The sequence below is a fragment of the Entelurus aequoreus genome, linkage group LG25 (genome assembly GCF_033978785.1).
Source record: "Entelurus aequoreus isolate RoL-2023_Sb linkage group LG25, RoL_Eaeq_v1.1, whole genome shotgun sequence".
In the NCBI taxonomy this organism is placed as follows: domain Eukaryota; kingdom Metazoa; phylum Chordata; class Actinopteri; order Syngnathiformes; family Syngnathidae; genus Entelurus; species Entelurus aequoreus.
In genome coordinates this window covers 25117077-25133265 of record NC_084755.1, presented here as the reverse complement: position 1 = coordinate 25133265, position 16189 = coordinate 25117077, and the positions used below count along the sequence as shown (strand labels likewise).

The 16189-nt window shown below is 42.7% G+C and overlaps 1 protein-coding gene across 1 annotated transcript in view; it reads left to right on the top strand.

The window, feature by feature from the left end:
* Nucleotides 1-15045, top strand: part of LOC133642172 (CCN family member 1-like) — a 34672-nt gene extending 19627 nt beyond the window's left edge. Inside the window, exon 5 of the mRNA XM_062036239.1 lies at nt 13777-15045. Coding sequence (XP_061892223.1) covers nt 13777-14082 — 306 coding nt within the window. The 3' untranslated portion in view covers nt 14083-15045. The remainder of the gene's footprint in view (nt 1-13776) is intronic.
* The last annotated feature ends 1144 nt before the right edge of the window (nt 15046-16189 follow it).

Below are 16189 nucleotides of genomic sequence, written 5' to 3'. Positions count from 1 at the left end.
TAAAGTTAAGTTAGGTTGAATTAAATTACTATTACTATTAATTATTATTATCATTTATCTTACGGTATATCAAAAATAATATTGAGCAAAATTTAATTTAAATATTGTCGGTGTGGCCCTCCAGCAGTGCTCGGGTTGCTTATGCGGCCCCAGGTAAAAATTAATTGCCCACCCCTGGTTTATATGCGAGTTTTCAGCCATATTGCCCAAGTGGAGGATATATGTCATCTCTTGAAAAGTGTTGCACATTCTTGGCTGGCAGGTTATAGCATCATTGCAAACTGTTGGAACATGCACCAAATCATTCACTTAATAAAAGGGTCTGAATGTTCTTTATAACCCAAATTATGCATTAACTTTAAATCCTTTGTAACTTTGTTTAGAGATTGAACAATTTTTTATCAAAGTATTGACCCCTGGGGTACACCACAAGATATATTTAGCTATAAAACTAAGTTATCAATATTGTTTCTTTCAATGGTGCAAAACACTTCATCTACCTGAACGCTTTACAAAATATGGTGAAATTTGTGTTTGTGACAAATTCTTCCTGTTACCAGGCATTTTTCTCAATGGCAACACATTTATTTCCACTTCCAGTTATCCCAATTCCAAATGTTGCTTGGTGCAGCCAATTCAATTCTTCAAATGAAATGAACTGAAATTCTACATTTGGAAGAACATCGAAAAAACCAACTTCATCTGCTGACTGTGAGGCCGAGGTGCTAATCGCTAGGCCACCAAGTGCTATGAAGATGCTAAATTCATTCAGGAAAGGAATGCCCTCAATGTGATTGGTATTAATACCAGGACATGTTCTTCAGCACTCTGCTGCTGAATAACATGGAGACGTTCCGTCTATTCACGCTTGTGTAGCTGTGGGCCATTGAATTTGTCAGTTCATTCCCAAGCAGAAATATTACAAGTTGGCCACTCGGAGTCCAACAATGATTAAAAGATGACACGTTTGAATGTCAAATATTGATGTACAGCTGAATAATTCACGTAAACCCGCTGCGTGACCTCGGCTAGGATGGGTTTCCGGGTGTTCCAATCTTCTTGTAGCCATCTTAAAGGCCTACTGAAATTACATTTTCTTATTTAAACGGGGATAGCAGAGCCATTCTATGTGTCATACTTGATCATTTCGCGATATTGCCATATTTTTGCTGAAAGGATTTAGTAGAGAACATCGACGATAAAGTTCGCAACTTTTGGTCGCTGATAAAAAAAGCTTTGCCTGTACCGGAAGTAGCGTGACGTCGCAGGTTGAAGGGCTCCTCACATTTCCCCATTGTTTACACCAGCACCGAGAGCAATTCGGACCGAGAAAGTGACGATTACCCCATTAATTTGAGCGAGGATGAAAGATTCGTGGTTGAGGAACGTCAGAGTGAAGGACTAGAGTGCAGTGCAGGACGTATAATTTTTCGCTCTAACCGTAACTTATGTACAAGGGCTCATTGGATTCCACACTTTCTCCTTTTTCTATTGTGGATCACGGATTTGTATTTTAAAACACCTCGGATACTATATTCTCTTGAAAATGAGAGTCGAGAACGCGAAATGGACATTCACAGTGACTTTTATCTCCACGACAATACATCGGCGAAGCACATTAGCTACGGAGCTAACGTGATAGCATCGTGCTTAAATGCAGATAGAAACAAAAGAAATAAGCCCCTGACTGGAAGGATAGACAGAAGATCAACAATACTACCAAACACTGGACCTGTAACCACACGGTTAATGCTGTCCAACCTGGTGAAGCCTAGCAATGCTGTTGCTAACGACGCCATTGAAGCTAACTTAGCTACGGGACCTTGACAGAGCTATGCTAAAAACATTAGCTATCCACCTACGCCAGCCCTCATCTGCTCATCAACACCCGTGCTCACCTGCGTTCCAGCGATCGACGGCGCGACGAAGGACTTCACCCGATCATCGATGCGGTCGGCCGCTAGCGTCGGATAGCGCGTCTGCTATCCAACTCAAAGTCCTCCTGGTTGTGTTGCTGCAGCCAGCCGCTAATACACCGATCCCACCTACAGCTTTCTTCTTTGCAGTCTCCATTGTTCATTAAACAAATTGCAAAAGATTCACCAACACAGATGTCCAGAATACTGTGGAATTTTGCGATGAAAACAGAGCTGTTTGTATTGGGATACAATGTGTCCGAATACTTCCGCTTCAACCATTGACGTCACGCGCAAACGTCATCATACCTAGACGTTTTCAACCGGAAGCTTCCCTGGAAATTTAAAATTGCACTTTATAAGTTAACCCGGCCGTATTGGCATGTGTTGCAATGTTAAGATTTCATCATTGATATATAAACTATCAGACTGCGTGGTCGGTAGTAGTGGGTTTCAGTAAGCCTTTAAGAGATTCAAGTTCTTTGCCATGTTAGACATCCCGTGGTCCTAAATCCATGATGCACAACATGTGCAAAGTTCCTTCTTTCCAAATCTGTATATAACAGTCTAGCAGGCACAAGCAACCCCTAAATGTAAAAATCTGAAAGACAGTTATCCCATTATTTTAATGTTATTTTACACTAAAAATTAATTGTTCAAAAATGCACTTCCATGCAGTCATACTACTCCAAAACATGCATCTAATCATCATACAATTGTCTCGCTGTGGCGAACTCTAACTGTAAAAATCCAAAATCCAGTTATTTATTTGGTTCTATTAATTTTCTTATTTTGCACTAACCAAAACATTATTTTTTTTATCATGCATCTAATTAACATGCAACTGTCTCGCTGTAAAAATACGAAATAGTTATTTGGTTCTATTAATTTTGTTATTTTGCGCTAAAAAAAAGATTGAACAAATAATTTTGTATGTATTTATATTAATCCAAAACATGCATCTTATTATCATGCAATTGTCTTGTTGTGGTGAACTCTAAATGTAAAACTCCAAAAGTCAGTTATTTAATTGGTTCTATTAATTTTATTTTGCAGTTTGCACACAAAAAATTTTTTACAATTGATTTTTTATATATTTATATTACTCCAAAACATGCATCTAATTATCATGCAATTGTCTTGCTGTGGCGAACTCTGAATGTAAAACTTCGAAAGTCAGTTATTTATTTGGTTCTATTCATTTTATTTAGCAATTTGCAGTAAAAGAAATTGAACAATTTATTTTTTATGTACTCATATTACTCCAAAACATGCATCCAAGTATCATGCAATTGTCTCGCTGTGGCAAACTCTAACTGTAAAAATCCAAAAGGTTCTTCGGACCAAGTACTGACATGACAGTCTCGTCCAGCTTTACAATACCGTTTTATTTTTTAATCAATTGTCTTGCTTTTCAGCAATAGTCTTTGTGTTAATTTGTCTCGCTCTCGCTTGCGCTCCACCTCCAACTCTCCTCTCCTTGTCCTCGTGCGTAAACTTACGGATCATGGTTTTCAGCGTCTTATTTAGCCGCTCCACCAGCCCGTCAGTTTGTGGGTGGTATACGCTGGTGCGGATCGCTTTAATTTCCAATAATCCGTATAATTCCTTTATCGTGCGTGACATGAAGGACGTGCCCTGGTCAGTCAGAATCTCTTTCGGGATTCCAACTCGGGAGATGACCTTAAACAGCGCCTGTGCGACACTCTTTGCAGAGATGGAGCGCAGTGGCACTGCTTCGGGATAGCGCGTTGCGTAATCCACCAGGACTAGCACAAAACGATATCCCCGTATGCTCGGGTGGAATGGTCCGATGAGGTACATACCAATTCTTTCGAAGGGGACTTCCATGAGCGGCAATGGGCGCAAGGGCGCCTTGGGGGTGGCCGCCGGGTTCACCAGTTGGCAGTCCGGGCAGGCAGCACACCAGCGGCGCACGTCTGCCCGGCCAATAGAATAGGACCATGACCCGATTGAGTGTTTTATCATACCCCATGTGGCCAGCCATGGGATTGAAGTGCGCCGCCTGGAAAAACCTTTCCCGGCGGCGTTTCATGACAAACAACTGGGTGATTTCCTTACCTGACTGAGTATCACGGCTCACTCTGTATAATCTATCCCTAATAATTGAAAAATTAGGAAATACCCGCGCTGTTCCCGGGCGCACCAGCTGACCGTCGATGGAAGCCACCTGGTCCCAGGCCGCACGTAGAGTGTTGTCTCGGGACTGCTTGAGGGGAAAATCCTCCGTAGGGTGCCAGTGGGGGGCGCGAAGCCCCCGCCGGTTCCTTCTCGGCAGTGTCGGATGAACCCGCGTCGCCACTGAGAACTGCACAGATATTCCCTTTTCCTACGGTCCGTGAGAGCACCCCGTCGCATTGTGTCACAAAGCTGTTAAACCCCGGCCAATTTGTCCCCAGAATTACGGGGTGCGTACTTACAGCTACCTTGACCCTATGCTTTTGTCCCTCATACCAAATTTCCACTGGCACTACAGGGTACTCGTGCACATCCCCATGAACACATCTAATTTTTAGCCGTGTTGCCTGCCTCAAAGCCCCGGGTCGAACCAGGTTCTGGTGGATCATGGACTGCTCGCAGCCCGAATCCACCATCGCCCGGTATGTACCCCCTTGTATCCTTACCGTAATACAGTACGTCTCACCCGGGCCGGGGGAGGGCACTGAAGGGCCGGCCACCCGGATCACCCGCCTCACCTCCACCTGCGTAGGTCCCTGACGCGCGTGACCGGGTCGCCCACGCCTCTAGCACGCCTGCCCAGGCATTTGAGGGGCCGTCTGCGTGGGAGATGTTATGCAGGCAGCAGAGAGAGTCACACAAGTCATGCCTCTGGATCTGCCATACTCCCTCCTGCTGTTGCGCGCTCCGTTCGCGCGGTGTGGGTGCCAGTTGCGCCTCGCGGTGGACAGCCAGGTGGTCCTTGGCGAAGGTCACCCATGCTGCCAGGTTCCGGGGCCGGTGGTACCGGACCCAGTTGGCCGTCCGTGCCGGGATCGCCTCCACGAACTGCTCCAAGATGACATGATCCAGCAACCGGCCGTCTACCTCTTTCGTCTGCAGCCATTGCCTCGCCGCCTCCTGGAGCCGCTGGCCAAACACAAACGGGCGGTCCTCCTCCCCCAGGCGCATCGACCGGAACTTTCCTCCTTCCCATAGTTATGTCCGTATTTAGCTACAGGCTAATGCTAGCCAGTAAGACCGGATCATTTGGTCGCATCTTAACGTTTACTATGACATTTGCTACGCCGATTAGCCGAGAGACAGCTCTTATCTCAAAACACTGTTAAGTTGGGGCACCTTTAAGTTCAGGTACAACTGACCCAATCCCGGCAGTTTCCGATTGACATACAATTACGTCAAATCCAACGGTGCCTTGTTTCGGTACCCGTTTTTTTTTTTTTTTTTACACTTGGGCACTTGGCGATCACTCCAGCAGCACTGAGCGCAGGCTCAGCCTAACTACCTCTAGGTAACGTTGCAATTTTCAATGCCAACAAAGACATGGATTTAAAAAACGCTCCAACATAAGTTAAGTAAGGATCTACTTTTCCAAAAAATGCGCTAGCTTGATGCTAATATACATTGCTTTTGGGATTGACATCCTACTGATTAGCATTAGCGATTTTACATGGCTATTTCAACACATTCAAATTTAACGAAAACTACAACTAAGATATAATCAAACAGCTGGTGCGTAATAAGTACAATCCTTATATAATTAACAAATATTGGGGCACAACTGACAGCCATGATGGAAACACCATAAATTATACACTGCTTAGACTTGCAACTGCAATCGTAACTTAGTGTCATACTTGCAAATGAGACTCCGAAATGTGATAATGAAAGAAGATATAACAGCAGCTCATGTTTAAAAGTTGCAATAGAAATGAGATTTTATCATCAAAAACAATTTTTATTTATTAACACACACAAAAGCAGACAAAATTGAGTCACCGGGAATCAAATGTGAACGCTACCATCCCTAGGTACCACTGCATTTTAATATATTACAATTTAAGAATATTCTATATGACAGTGGTTGTCAGCTGTTTTTGGGAATCTGCTGCAAAAATGCTAGTCAAAGATCTTCTATATGACAGGAGTTTTGTGGTGTTTATAGGAATCTGATGTAAAATAAATAAATAAAATAAAATAAAAATAAGTCAGATCTTCTGCATGACAGAGCTTTCTCTGTTTGTAGTAACGCGCTGCAAAAACACAAATTATCTGCAGTTTTTAGGAATCATCTACATGACGGGAAATTTCTGCTGTTTGTAGTAACGTGCTGCAAAAACACGAGTCAAAGATCTTCTATATGTCAGTTATTTTGACAGTTTGTAGGAATCCTTTATACAATGGCCGTTTTTAGCACTTTGTGGGAATCTGCTCCAAAAACACTTGTAAGTTATTTTAAATGACAGAATTTTTTTGCAGTTTTTAGGAATTTTCTGCGTTTTTTAGTAATGTGCTGCAAAAACGCGAGTCAAAGATCTTTTATAAGACAGGAGTTTTCTGCAATTTTAGGGACTCTGCTTCAAAAACTTATTTTAAATTATTTGATGTTTTTTTATACAGTTTTTAGGAATATTGTGTATAACAGGGGCTTTCTGCTGTTTGTAGTAACGTGCTGTAAAAACGCTGGTGAAATATCTGTATGACAGGTGTCTTCTGCTGTTTTTAGGAATCTGCAACAAAAACACTAGTCAGTTATTTCAATGACAGGATTTTTTTTTTTAGCAGTTTTAAGACTTTTTATGACAGTTTTCTGCTGTTTGTAGTTTGTTTGTAATATGCTACAAAGATCAATGATCTTCTATATGTCATTGGCATATGAAATTCTGCAGTTTTTAGGAATCTGAAACAAAAAAAACAGTCAGTTATTTCAATGACAGGCTTTTTCAGCAGTTTTAAGACTATTTTCATTTATTTCCCATGAGTTTGTTTTAGCGTAAAACATCAAATTAACTACATGTTGAATTAAAAAGTTGTTTCATTTCAATAAAAAGTGTGATTTTTTTAAATTGGGAAGGGGAAGGGCTTCAAATGAAGTCAGGAGTGGCCCTGCTTGGACCCCACTATGGACCCCACTATGGACCCCACTATGGACCCCTCTATGGACTTTCAGGCGTTGGATTGTGCCGCACACATCTTATCTTCTAGGCAGAAAGTATGTGGTGGAGTACTCTTTATGCCACATAAAAACAAAATTCAAAAGCAGTATGTCACACATTCACACAGTATATTCCTATTTTTACGGACACTGAAAAACTTTTCAGAGAGGCTCATAACACTTTTCTTTGTACTTGCACTGGGTGACTCTTTGCTGTGTGATTTCAAGGAGCACTCCAGTCACCCACTCACATTTCACACACAACAAAACGTACTTTGCTGTGTGATTCCAAGGAGCACTCCAGTCACCCACTCACATTTCACACACAACAGCAAATGTTCTGCTGATCCACTCAGGAGGCCCATGGCTCGCCGTGCACCTGTTTGGCGCCGCTCTCCCACTGTTTGTGGAGCTGTTGTGGGTGTAAAGCGCAGCAGCCGTTGGTAATTGTCGGCACACTCTTAACCTATCGCTTGCTCTCAACTCTCTTTGTTTTCTCCCACTCTGGACTTTATGGCATTAACTTCGCTTTCAAGTATTTGTGTGGGATTAATGACTTGTTTCACACTGCTAATGCTCAGCAAATGGTCACAAGATATCATGAATCTCTCTGTGGAACCAGTGGTGGATTGTCAGGGCCAGCAAGGCCTTCTCTGCTGGCCTAACGTAGCCAGAAATCATGATCATAATTAAAGATAAAAGTAACTTTCCGTAAATATCTAAAAGTATTCATATTCTCTTCATGTCATATTATGCTGTTGTTTTTAGGTTAGAGTTGGTATCCAATCAGAATTCAGCGAGCTTATGTTGCCATGCTGTACCAAATCTCCCCGGGGCCTTCAGAATCAACAATGTCTGTGGACTGTAAGTGAACGGGCACATACAGTTGATGGATAATTGCCATAGCCAATCAGATCACCAGTTGTTGTCAGTAAGGCCTTCGCGTCCTGTGATTGGATACACACTTGGGAGAACCCAGGTGAATATCCAATCACAAGTTGCGAAAACAGGAAATGGCACTGGAGCCATACGAGCCATAGAAAGCCACAGAAAACTCACCCATACGTACTTTTTTAACTCACAAAGAAGGAGAACAAAACGTTGATTAGGTGGCAGATATATATTTGCAAGGCCATTTTCAAAAAGGATACTTAAAGACAAACTACATCTTGTGAGACGAGGTCGGCAGACAACGGAAGCTAGCTAAGCTGTCCCGGTAGTGAAATGGTTTACCTGCCACTTTCACACGAATCAACCGACGACGAGCAACAACCGCCTACAAGCGGTACCAGTAGCTTATACGGCGTCGAATGGGTGCTACAAGTTGTGAGTTCAAATATTTTATTTCTTTATTTATTCACGTTTCATGTGTTTTATGCAATTATTTTAATTATGACAGTACCACGTAAGATATGTTTTAATTGCTGAAGCGGGTTTATTGAATGCTAAATGTGCCGAAAAATAGACAGTTTTGTCAACTGTTGAGGTGATTCAATGCACAGTAAATGTGTTTCTTTATAATAATAATAATAATAATACCTGGGATTTATATAGCGCTTTTCTGAGTACCCAAAGTCGCTTTACATGTATAGTATCTCTCCAGCAATGGTCATGTGGTGACATAAATTACGGTATTTTGAGAGGTGAAGTCGGACTAAGTAGGACATCACTGAAGGCCTAGGTGAGAAATGCACGGCCCGCCGTTGTGTGGAATGCAGTGCTCAGCTTCAAGAGGTAGTCACCTGAAATGGTTTTCACTTCACAGGTGTGCTTGAAGCTCATCGACAGAATGCCAGGAGTGTGCAAAGCAGTAATAAGAGCAAGGGGTGGCTATTTTGAAGAAATGACAATATAAAACATGTTTTCAGTTATTTCACCTTTTTTTGTTCAGTACATAACTCCACATGTGTTCATTCATAGTGTTGATGCCTTCAGTGACAATCTACAATGTAAATAGTCATGAAAATAAAGAAAACTCATTGAATGAGGTGTGTCCAAACGTTTGGCCTGTACTGTATATATACTGAACCTTGCCAAAAGATATGAAAGCATGTGTTAATCACAAAGATTATAATGAAGGCTTAGGCCAGGCTGATAACCAAAATAAATGAAGGGACTCATTAAAATGAATAAAAAAATAAATGTACATACAATTGCACAGTGCTAAAATAACTACATTCTAACTACAAAACCCAAAACCAGTGAAGTTGGCATGTTGTGTAATTCGTAAATAAAAACAGAATACAATGATTTGCAAATCCTTTTCAACTTATATTCAATTGAATAGACTACAAAGACAGATATTTAATGTTCGAACTGAGAAACTTTTTTTTTTGCAAATAATCATTAACTTAGAATTTAATGGCAGCAACACGTTGCAAAAAAGTTGGCACAGGGGCATTTTTACCATTGTGTTACATGGCCTTTCCTTTTAACAACACTCAGTAAACTTTTGGGAACTAAGGAGACCATTTTTTAAAGCTTTTCAGGTGGAATTATTTCCCATTCTTGCTTGATGTACAGCTTAAGTTGTTCAACAGTCCGGGGTCTCCGTTGTCGTATTTGACGCTTCATAATGCGTCACACATTTTCAATGGGAGACAGGTCTGGACTACAGGCAGGCCAGTCTAGTACCCACACTCTTTTACTACATAGCCACGCTGTTGTAACACGTGGCTTGGCATTGTCCTGCTGAAATAAGCAGGGGCGTCCATGATAACGTTGCTTGGATGGCAACATATGTTGCTCCAAAAGCTGTATGTACCTCTCAGCATTAATGGCGCCTTCACAGATGTGTAAGTTACCCACGCTTTGGGCACTAATATCAATCAATCAATCAATCAATCAATTCCTTTATTGTCATTGTCATAATAACACTTAAGTCATACATGTCAACGAGATTTTGTTTGAGCTTTGTCCAGCGGCATAGAAACTGCATTGAAGTGCAGGTTGACCATAGTTCACAGTTTAGCATTGTCAGGAAGATGGCGAATAGAGGGGGCGCGGGGGTGGGAACAGTCAGATGTCTGATGGGTGTTACGTTGATGTTGCAGCAATGCAGTGTCCAGAGCACAATTATTGAGGTGGTGAAGAGTGAGGTAATGAGATGGTCCGGGGCAGCAAAGGGGCAGGCTGTTCATTTAGCAGTCTTACAGCCTGGGGATACAGACTGTGAGACATTCTGGTGGTCCTGGCGCGAATCGATCTATACCTTCTTCCAGAGGGTAGCAGGTTGAAGAGGCCATGTGCTGGGTGGTATCTGTCCTTCAGGATGTTGTGTACTCGCTTTAGGCAGCGAGTTGTGTACATGGCACTCATCTCTGGGAGTATCGTCCTTGTAATTTTCCCCGCCGCTTTAACCACTCGCTGGAGGGCCTGTTGGTTCGCTTTAGTGCAGCTAGCAAACCACACCAAAAAGCCGTAAGTGAGGACACTGCTGATGGCACAGTTGTAAAAGTTAACCATTGATTTCTGTGGAATGTTTGCGCATTTTAGTTTCCTCAAAAAAAAAAGACGTTGTTGGGCCTTTCCGACTGTAGAAGCAGTGTTAATGTCCCAGCATAGATCTTCTGTTAGGTTCACCCCTAAGAATTTGAAATGCTTGACCCTTTCTACTAGATTGTTATTAATTAAAAGTGGAGGGTGTTTGCTCTTCCCTTTCCTGCGGTGTTGATGGTGAGCGTGGCAGAAATGTGCTCACCTATTTTCACATACACCCCCATACCATCACAGATGCTGGCTTTTCAACTTTTCACCTATAACAATCCGGATGGTTCTTTTCCTCTTTGGTCCGGAGGCCACGACGTCCACAGTTTCCAAAAACAATTTGATATGTGGACTCGTCAGACCACAGAACACTTTTCCACTTTGCATCAGTCCATTATGATGAGCTCGGGCCCAGCGAAGCCGGCGGCCTTTCTGACAGTGGTTTTCTGAAGTGTTACTGAGTCCATGTGGTGATATCCTTTACACACTGATGTCACTTTTTGATGCCTGAGGGGTTCAAGGTCACGGGCTTAGCCGCTTACGTGCAGTGATTGCTCCAGATTCTCTGAACCTTTTGATGATCTTACAGACCATAGATGGTGAAATCCCTAAATTCCTTGAAAACTGTTCGACAATTTGCTCACGCATTTCTTTACAAAGTGGTGACCCTCACCCCATACTTGTTTTTGAATGACTGAGCATTTCATGGAAGCTGCTTTTATACCTAATAATGGCACCCACCTGTTCCCAATTAGCATGTTCACCTGTGGGATGCTCCAACTAAGTGTTTGATGAGCATTCCTCAACTTTATTCAGTCTTTTTTGCCATTTGTGCCAGCTTTTTTTAAACATGTTGCAGGCATCAAATTCCAAATGAACTAATATTTGCAAAAAATAATGTTTTCCAGTTCGAACATTAAGTATATGGTCTTTGCAGTCTATTCAATTGAATATAGGTTGAAAATGATTAGCAAATCATTGTATTCTGTTTTTATTTACAACCCCCGTTTCCATATGAGTTGGGAAATTGTGTTAGATGTAAATATAAATTGAATACAATGATTTGAAAATCATTTTCAACCCATATTCAGTTGAATATGCTACAAAGACAACATATTTGATGTTCAAACTGATAAACCTTTTTTTTTTTTCAAATAATCATTAACTTTAGAATTTGATGCCAGCAACACGTGACAAAGAAGTTGGGAAAGGTGGCAATAAATACTGATAAAGTTGAGGAATGCTCATCAAACACTTATTTGGAACATCCCACAGGTGAACAGGCAAATTGGGAACAGGTGGGTGCCATGATTGGGTATAAAAGTAGATTCCATGAAATGCTCAGTCATTCACAAACAAGGATGGGGTGAGGGTCACCACTTTGTCAACAAATGCGTGAGCAAATTGTTGAACAGTTTAAGAAAAACCTTTCTCAACCAGCTATTGCAAGGAATTTAGGGATTTCACCATCTACGGTCCGTAATATCATCAAAGGGTTCAGAGAATCTGGAGAAATCACTGCACGTAAGCAGCTAAGCCCGTGACCTTCGATCCCTCAGGCTGTACTGCATCAACAAGCGACATCAGTGTGTAATGGATATCACCACATGGGCTCAGGAACACTTCAGAAACCCACTGTCAGTAACTACAGTTGGTCGCTACATCTGTAAGTGCAAGTTAAAACTCTCCTATGCAAGGCAAAAACTGTTTATTAGCAACACCCAGAAACGCCGTCGGCTTCGCTGGGCCTGAGCTCATCTAAGATGGACTGATACAAAGTGGAAAAGTGTTCTGTGGTCTGACGAGTCCTCATTTCAAATTGTTTTTGGAAACTGTGGACGTCGTGTCCTCCGGACCAAAGAGGAAAAGAACCATCCGGATTGTTATAGGCGCAAAGTTGAAAAGCCAGCATCTGTGATGGTATGGGGGTGTATTAGTGCCCAAGACATGGGTAACTTACACATCTGTGAAGGCGCCATTAATGCTGAAAGGTACATACAGGTTTTGGAGCAACATATGTTGCCATCCAAGCAACGTTACCATGGACGCCCCTGCATATTTCAGCAAGACAATGCCAAGCCACGTGTTACATCAACGTGGCTTCATAGTAAAAGAGTGCAGGTACTAGACTGGCTTGCCTGTAGTCCAGACCTGTCTCCCATTGAAAATGTGTGGCGCATTATGAAGCGTCAAATACCACAACGGAGACCCCGGACTCCAACTTAAGCTGTACATCAAGCAAGAATGGGAAAGAATTCCACCTGAGAAGCTTAAAAAATGTGTCTCCTCAGTTCCCAAACGTTTACTGAGTGTTGTTAAAAGGAAAGGCCATGTAACACAGTGGTGAACATACCCTTTCCCAACTATTTTGGCACGTGTTGCAGCCATGAAATTCTAAGTTAATTATTATTTGCAAAAAAAAAAAAAGTTTATGAGTTTGAACATCAAATATGTTGTCTTTGTAGTGCATTCAATTGAATATGGGTTGAAAAGGATTTGCAAATCATTGTATTCCGTTTATATTTACATCTAACACAATTTCCCAACTCATATGGAAACGGGGTTTGTACAATTTACACAATGTGCCAACTTCACTGGTTTTGGGGTTTGTAAATTAATACGTTTTTAAAACAAACTGTCAATAAAAGCAAGTGCAAATGAAAATTCAGCTTCACCACTTTAGTCATAATTTGTGTGCTTATGCCTTAAGCTCCAGATTTCTTCTGTTTGATATTGTCATTACTGCCACAAGTGGTGGAAATCAATCAATCAATCAATCAATGTTTATTTATATAGCCCTAAATCACAAGTGTCTCAAAGGGCTGCACAAGCCACAACGACATCCTCGGTACAGAGCCCACATAAAAGAAAAGTGTATTACAAGTGAGTACCGCAGCCCTCTGTGGTTAAGAAAGACTGGTCTAAATGAGAGTATTTGTTGTAAGAATCTTCCATATGACTTTTATATTTCCTGCTGTTGATGGCAGTCATGTGCTTCAAAAAAGCGAGTCAAAAAATGTCAGGAATTCTGTGCAGTTTTTGGGAATCTTAAATATTATGGTTTGTTTTTCCAGTTTTTAGGTGGTAAACATTTTTTTGGAACTGTCGATGCGTGACGGAAAGAACGTTGCCATGTGCGTCAATGATTGTCTATGTGTGTCCTCTGATTGGCTCGTGATCAGTCCAGGTCAAACGTGATAGGCTTCGCCTTAAAAATGTTCCCTTTCTCCCCCTCCACAGAAAGGCAGGAAGTGCTCCCGAACCCACAAGGCCCCCGAGCCGCAGCGCCTGTCCTACGCCGGCTGCAGGAGCACTCGCCTGCACCGCCCCAACTACTGCGGCGTCTGTCGGGACGGCCGATGCTGCTCGCCTCGCCGCACGCGCACCGCCGGCGTCACCTTCGCCTGCCCGGACGGCGAGCGCTTCACCCGATCCGTCATGTTCGTCCAGTCGTGCAAGTGCAGCGACGAGTGCAACCACCTCAACGAGGCGGCCATGCCGCCGCAGCGATGGCTCTACGGAGACACGCACAAGTTCATGGACTAGTTCCTCTGCGTACTAACTCTGCAGTCGTAGAATAGTGTCCCCATTATCTAGGAGTAGATACATCTTCACCAGCTCTGCTTTAGTGTAGATAAAAAAAAAGAAGCTGACATTTTGTGGATGGAGACGCCAAACTGAGACTTTTACATGGGTGGGGGGGTCCTGTCATGTCACGTCCTGTGAATAGCTGACACACACAAACCATCAACCATAGAAAGCCCCCTCTTTGGGTATTTATTGTGGGGGGTCACACATGTTTGGAGCCTCAACGGGACTAAACAGCTGAGAGCTGTCAGCCATTGAAGGGGTTTGACCCCCCGGGTCCAATCAGAGGCCCTATCTAGGAGACGGATGATGAAGAGGTCAAAGGTCGTTGACACAGCTGGACGCACCCCCTGCTTTTGTCTACGCGAGAACCCCAGGCGTTTAGCCGCAGGCCGGGGATTCTGGCGTCGACAAGTCCAACCGCCAAATTACAATCCCGACTCCAAGGAAGCGGCAGGAGAGGGTTGCTATAAAAATAAAAAAGGGAAAACCGGGGCGCTGAGGTAAACCCCTCATTTGGGACGCCAGGGCGGAACCGCTCGGCCTGTCATCAAGCAGCTCCAGTTGGAGGCTGAGTCATGAAGAACATGAGTCATACTTCTTAGTGTTGTGAGAGGCAGCGGGTCAAAGCTGAACCATTTCTTCCAAAGCATTTCTACTGTAAAAGACATGAAATGAAAAATACTATACTTCTGGATGCTGTTGCTGCGTATCGCTTTGGTGTCGCGGGAGCAACAAACTTCCATGCTTTTGTTGATGTGCCAAAACTTTTTTCACAGACATAGTCCATGTCAAGTATATTTGAGCACTGAGATGTTCACATCCTTCATATGCAAACTCAAAAGGATTCTACAAGTGTACATAATAATTACAGCATGATTTGACTTGTGTATTCCATTAAATACTTCTACATAAAGTCACAATTATTGCTGCTATAGAAACACAACATCGTGTGCAAAGAACCCTTCACTGCTCTACAAACATTTTACAGTATTTTCAGGACTATAGAGCGCACCAAACTATATTTTTGAAGAAAAAACATTTGTTCCCCATACATTAGTCGCACCGGACTATAAGTCGCAGATATATACGTTGTGAAATGAGTTATTTACACAGAAATATTTATTTACATACCTTCATTGTTCCCAAACGGTGTCTGTAACACAGCAGTAAAACGGACGATCAAACAAAACAGAAGTCATGGTCATGGACCAACTAGCAGCGGAAGCTAGCTCTCTAATCAGCTAAACAGACTCAATATCTCCACAGTGACATTTTGGTGAATTTCCTGAGAATGCCAGAATGCCATTGTAAGTTGCTAATACTAACACAGACATTCGTAAACATGTTATCGTCATTAGCTAATGCTATCAACGCTAGCGTCATTACATCATGATAGCGCGTACAAATATGCATGAAAACACTCCTACAGACATCAAACATGGGACGGTTTAGTAAGTGAGAATTGTTTCAGTTATATTGCAAAACTTACAAACGTCGCCTGGAGATATGAATGAAGAATTCATACGTGTAGAAACGCTATGGACGACTAGAAGGACGGAAGGGCACTTGTACTTCCGGTTGAAAGTGTGGTGTCATTGTATTATGGGAGAACTACAGAGTCGACAGGCTATGACGTCACGAGTGTGCGACGGAGCGGGAGACACAGTGGGAGTGAGTCAGAGAGCGAGACACATGTGTGATTGGGCTAATAAAAGTATCCACGTTATAAAGTACAGATGGACTCACATATGTCATTCAGTAACGCGACATGGTGTCAGAAGTCCTGTAGTTAATGTGGAGTGTGAGCCAAGTGAAAAGATAGTTTGTACGCGTCGGTGGAGAAAGAAGTTAAGGACAACATGAGCGAGGGGGACGGAGCCGCTGCAGGGCCTGAACGGCCACCCAACGCACCGGTGGTTGCCGTGGGACCGTGCGCTATGTTCAACATCCAGCCACTGGAATCCTTTGACTTTTCAAATCCACAAGAGTGGGACAAATGGATTCGGAGATTCGAAAGATTTCGCCAGGCAAGTAACCTAAATGCAAGCTCCGAGGACAATCA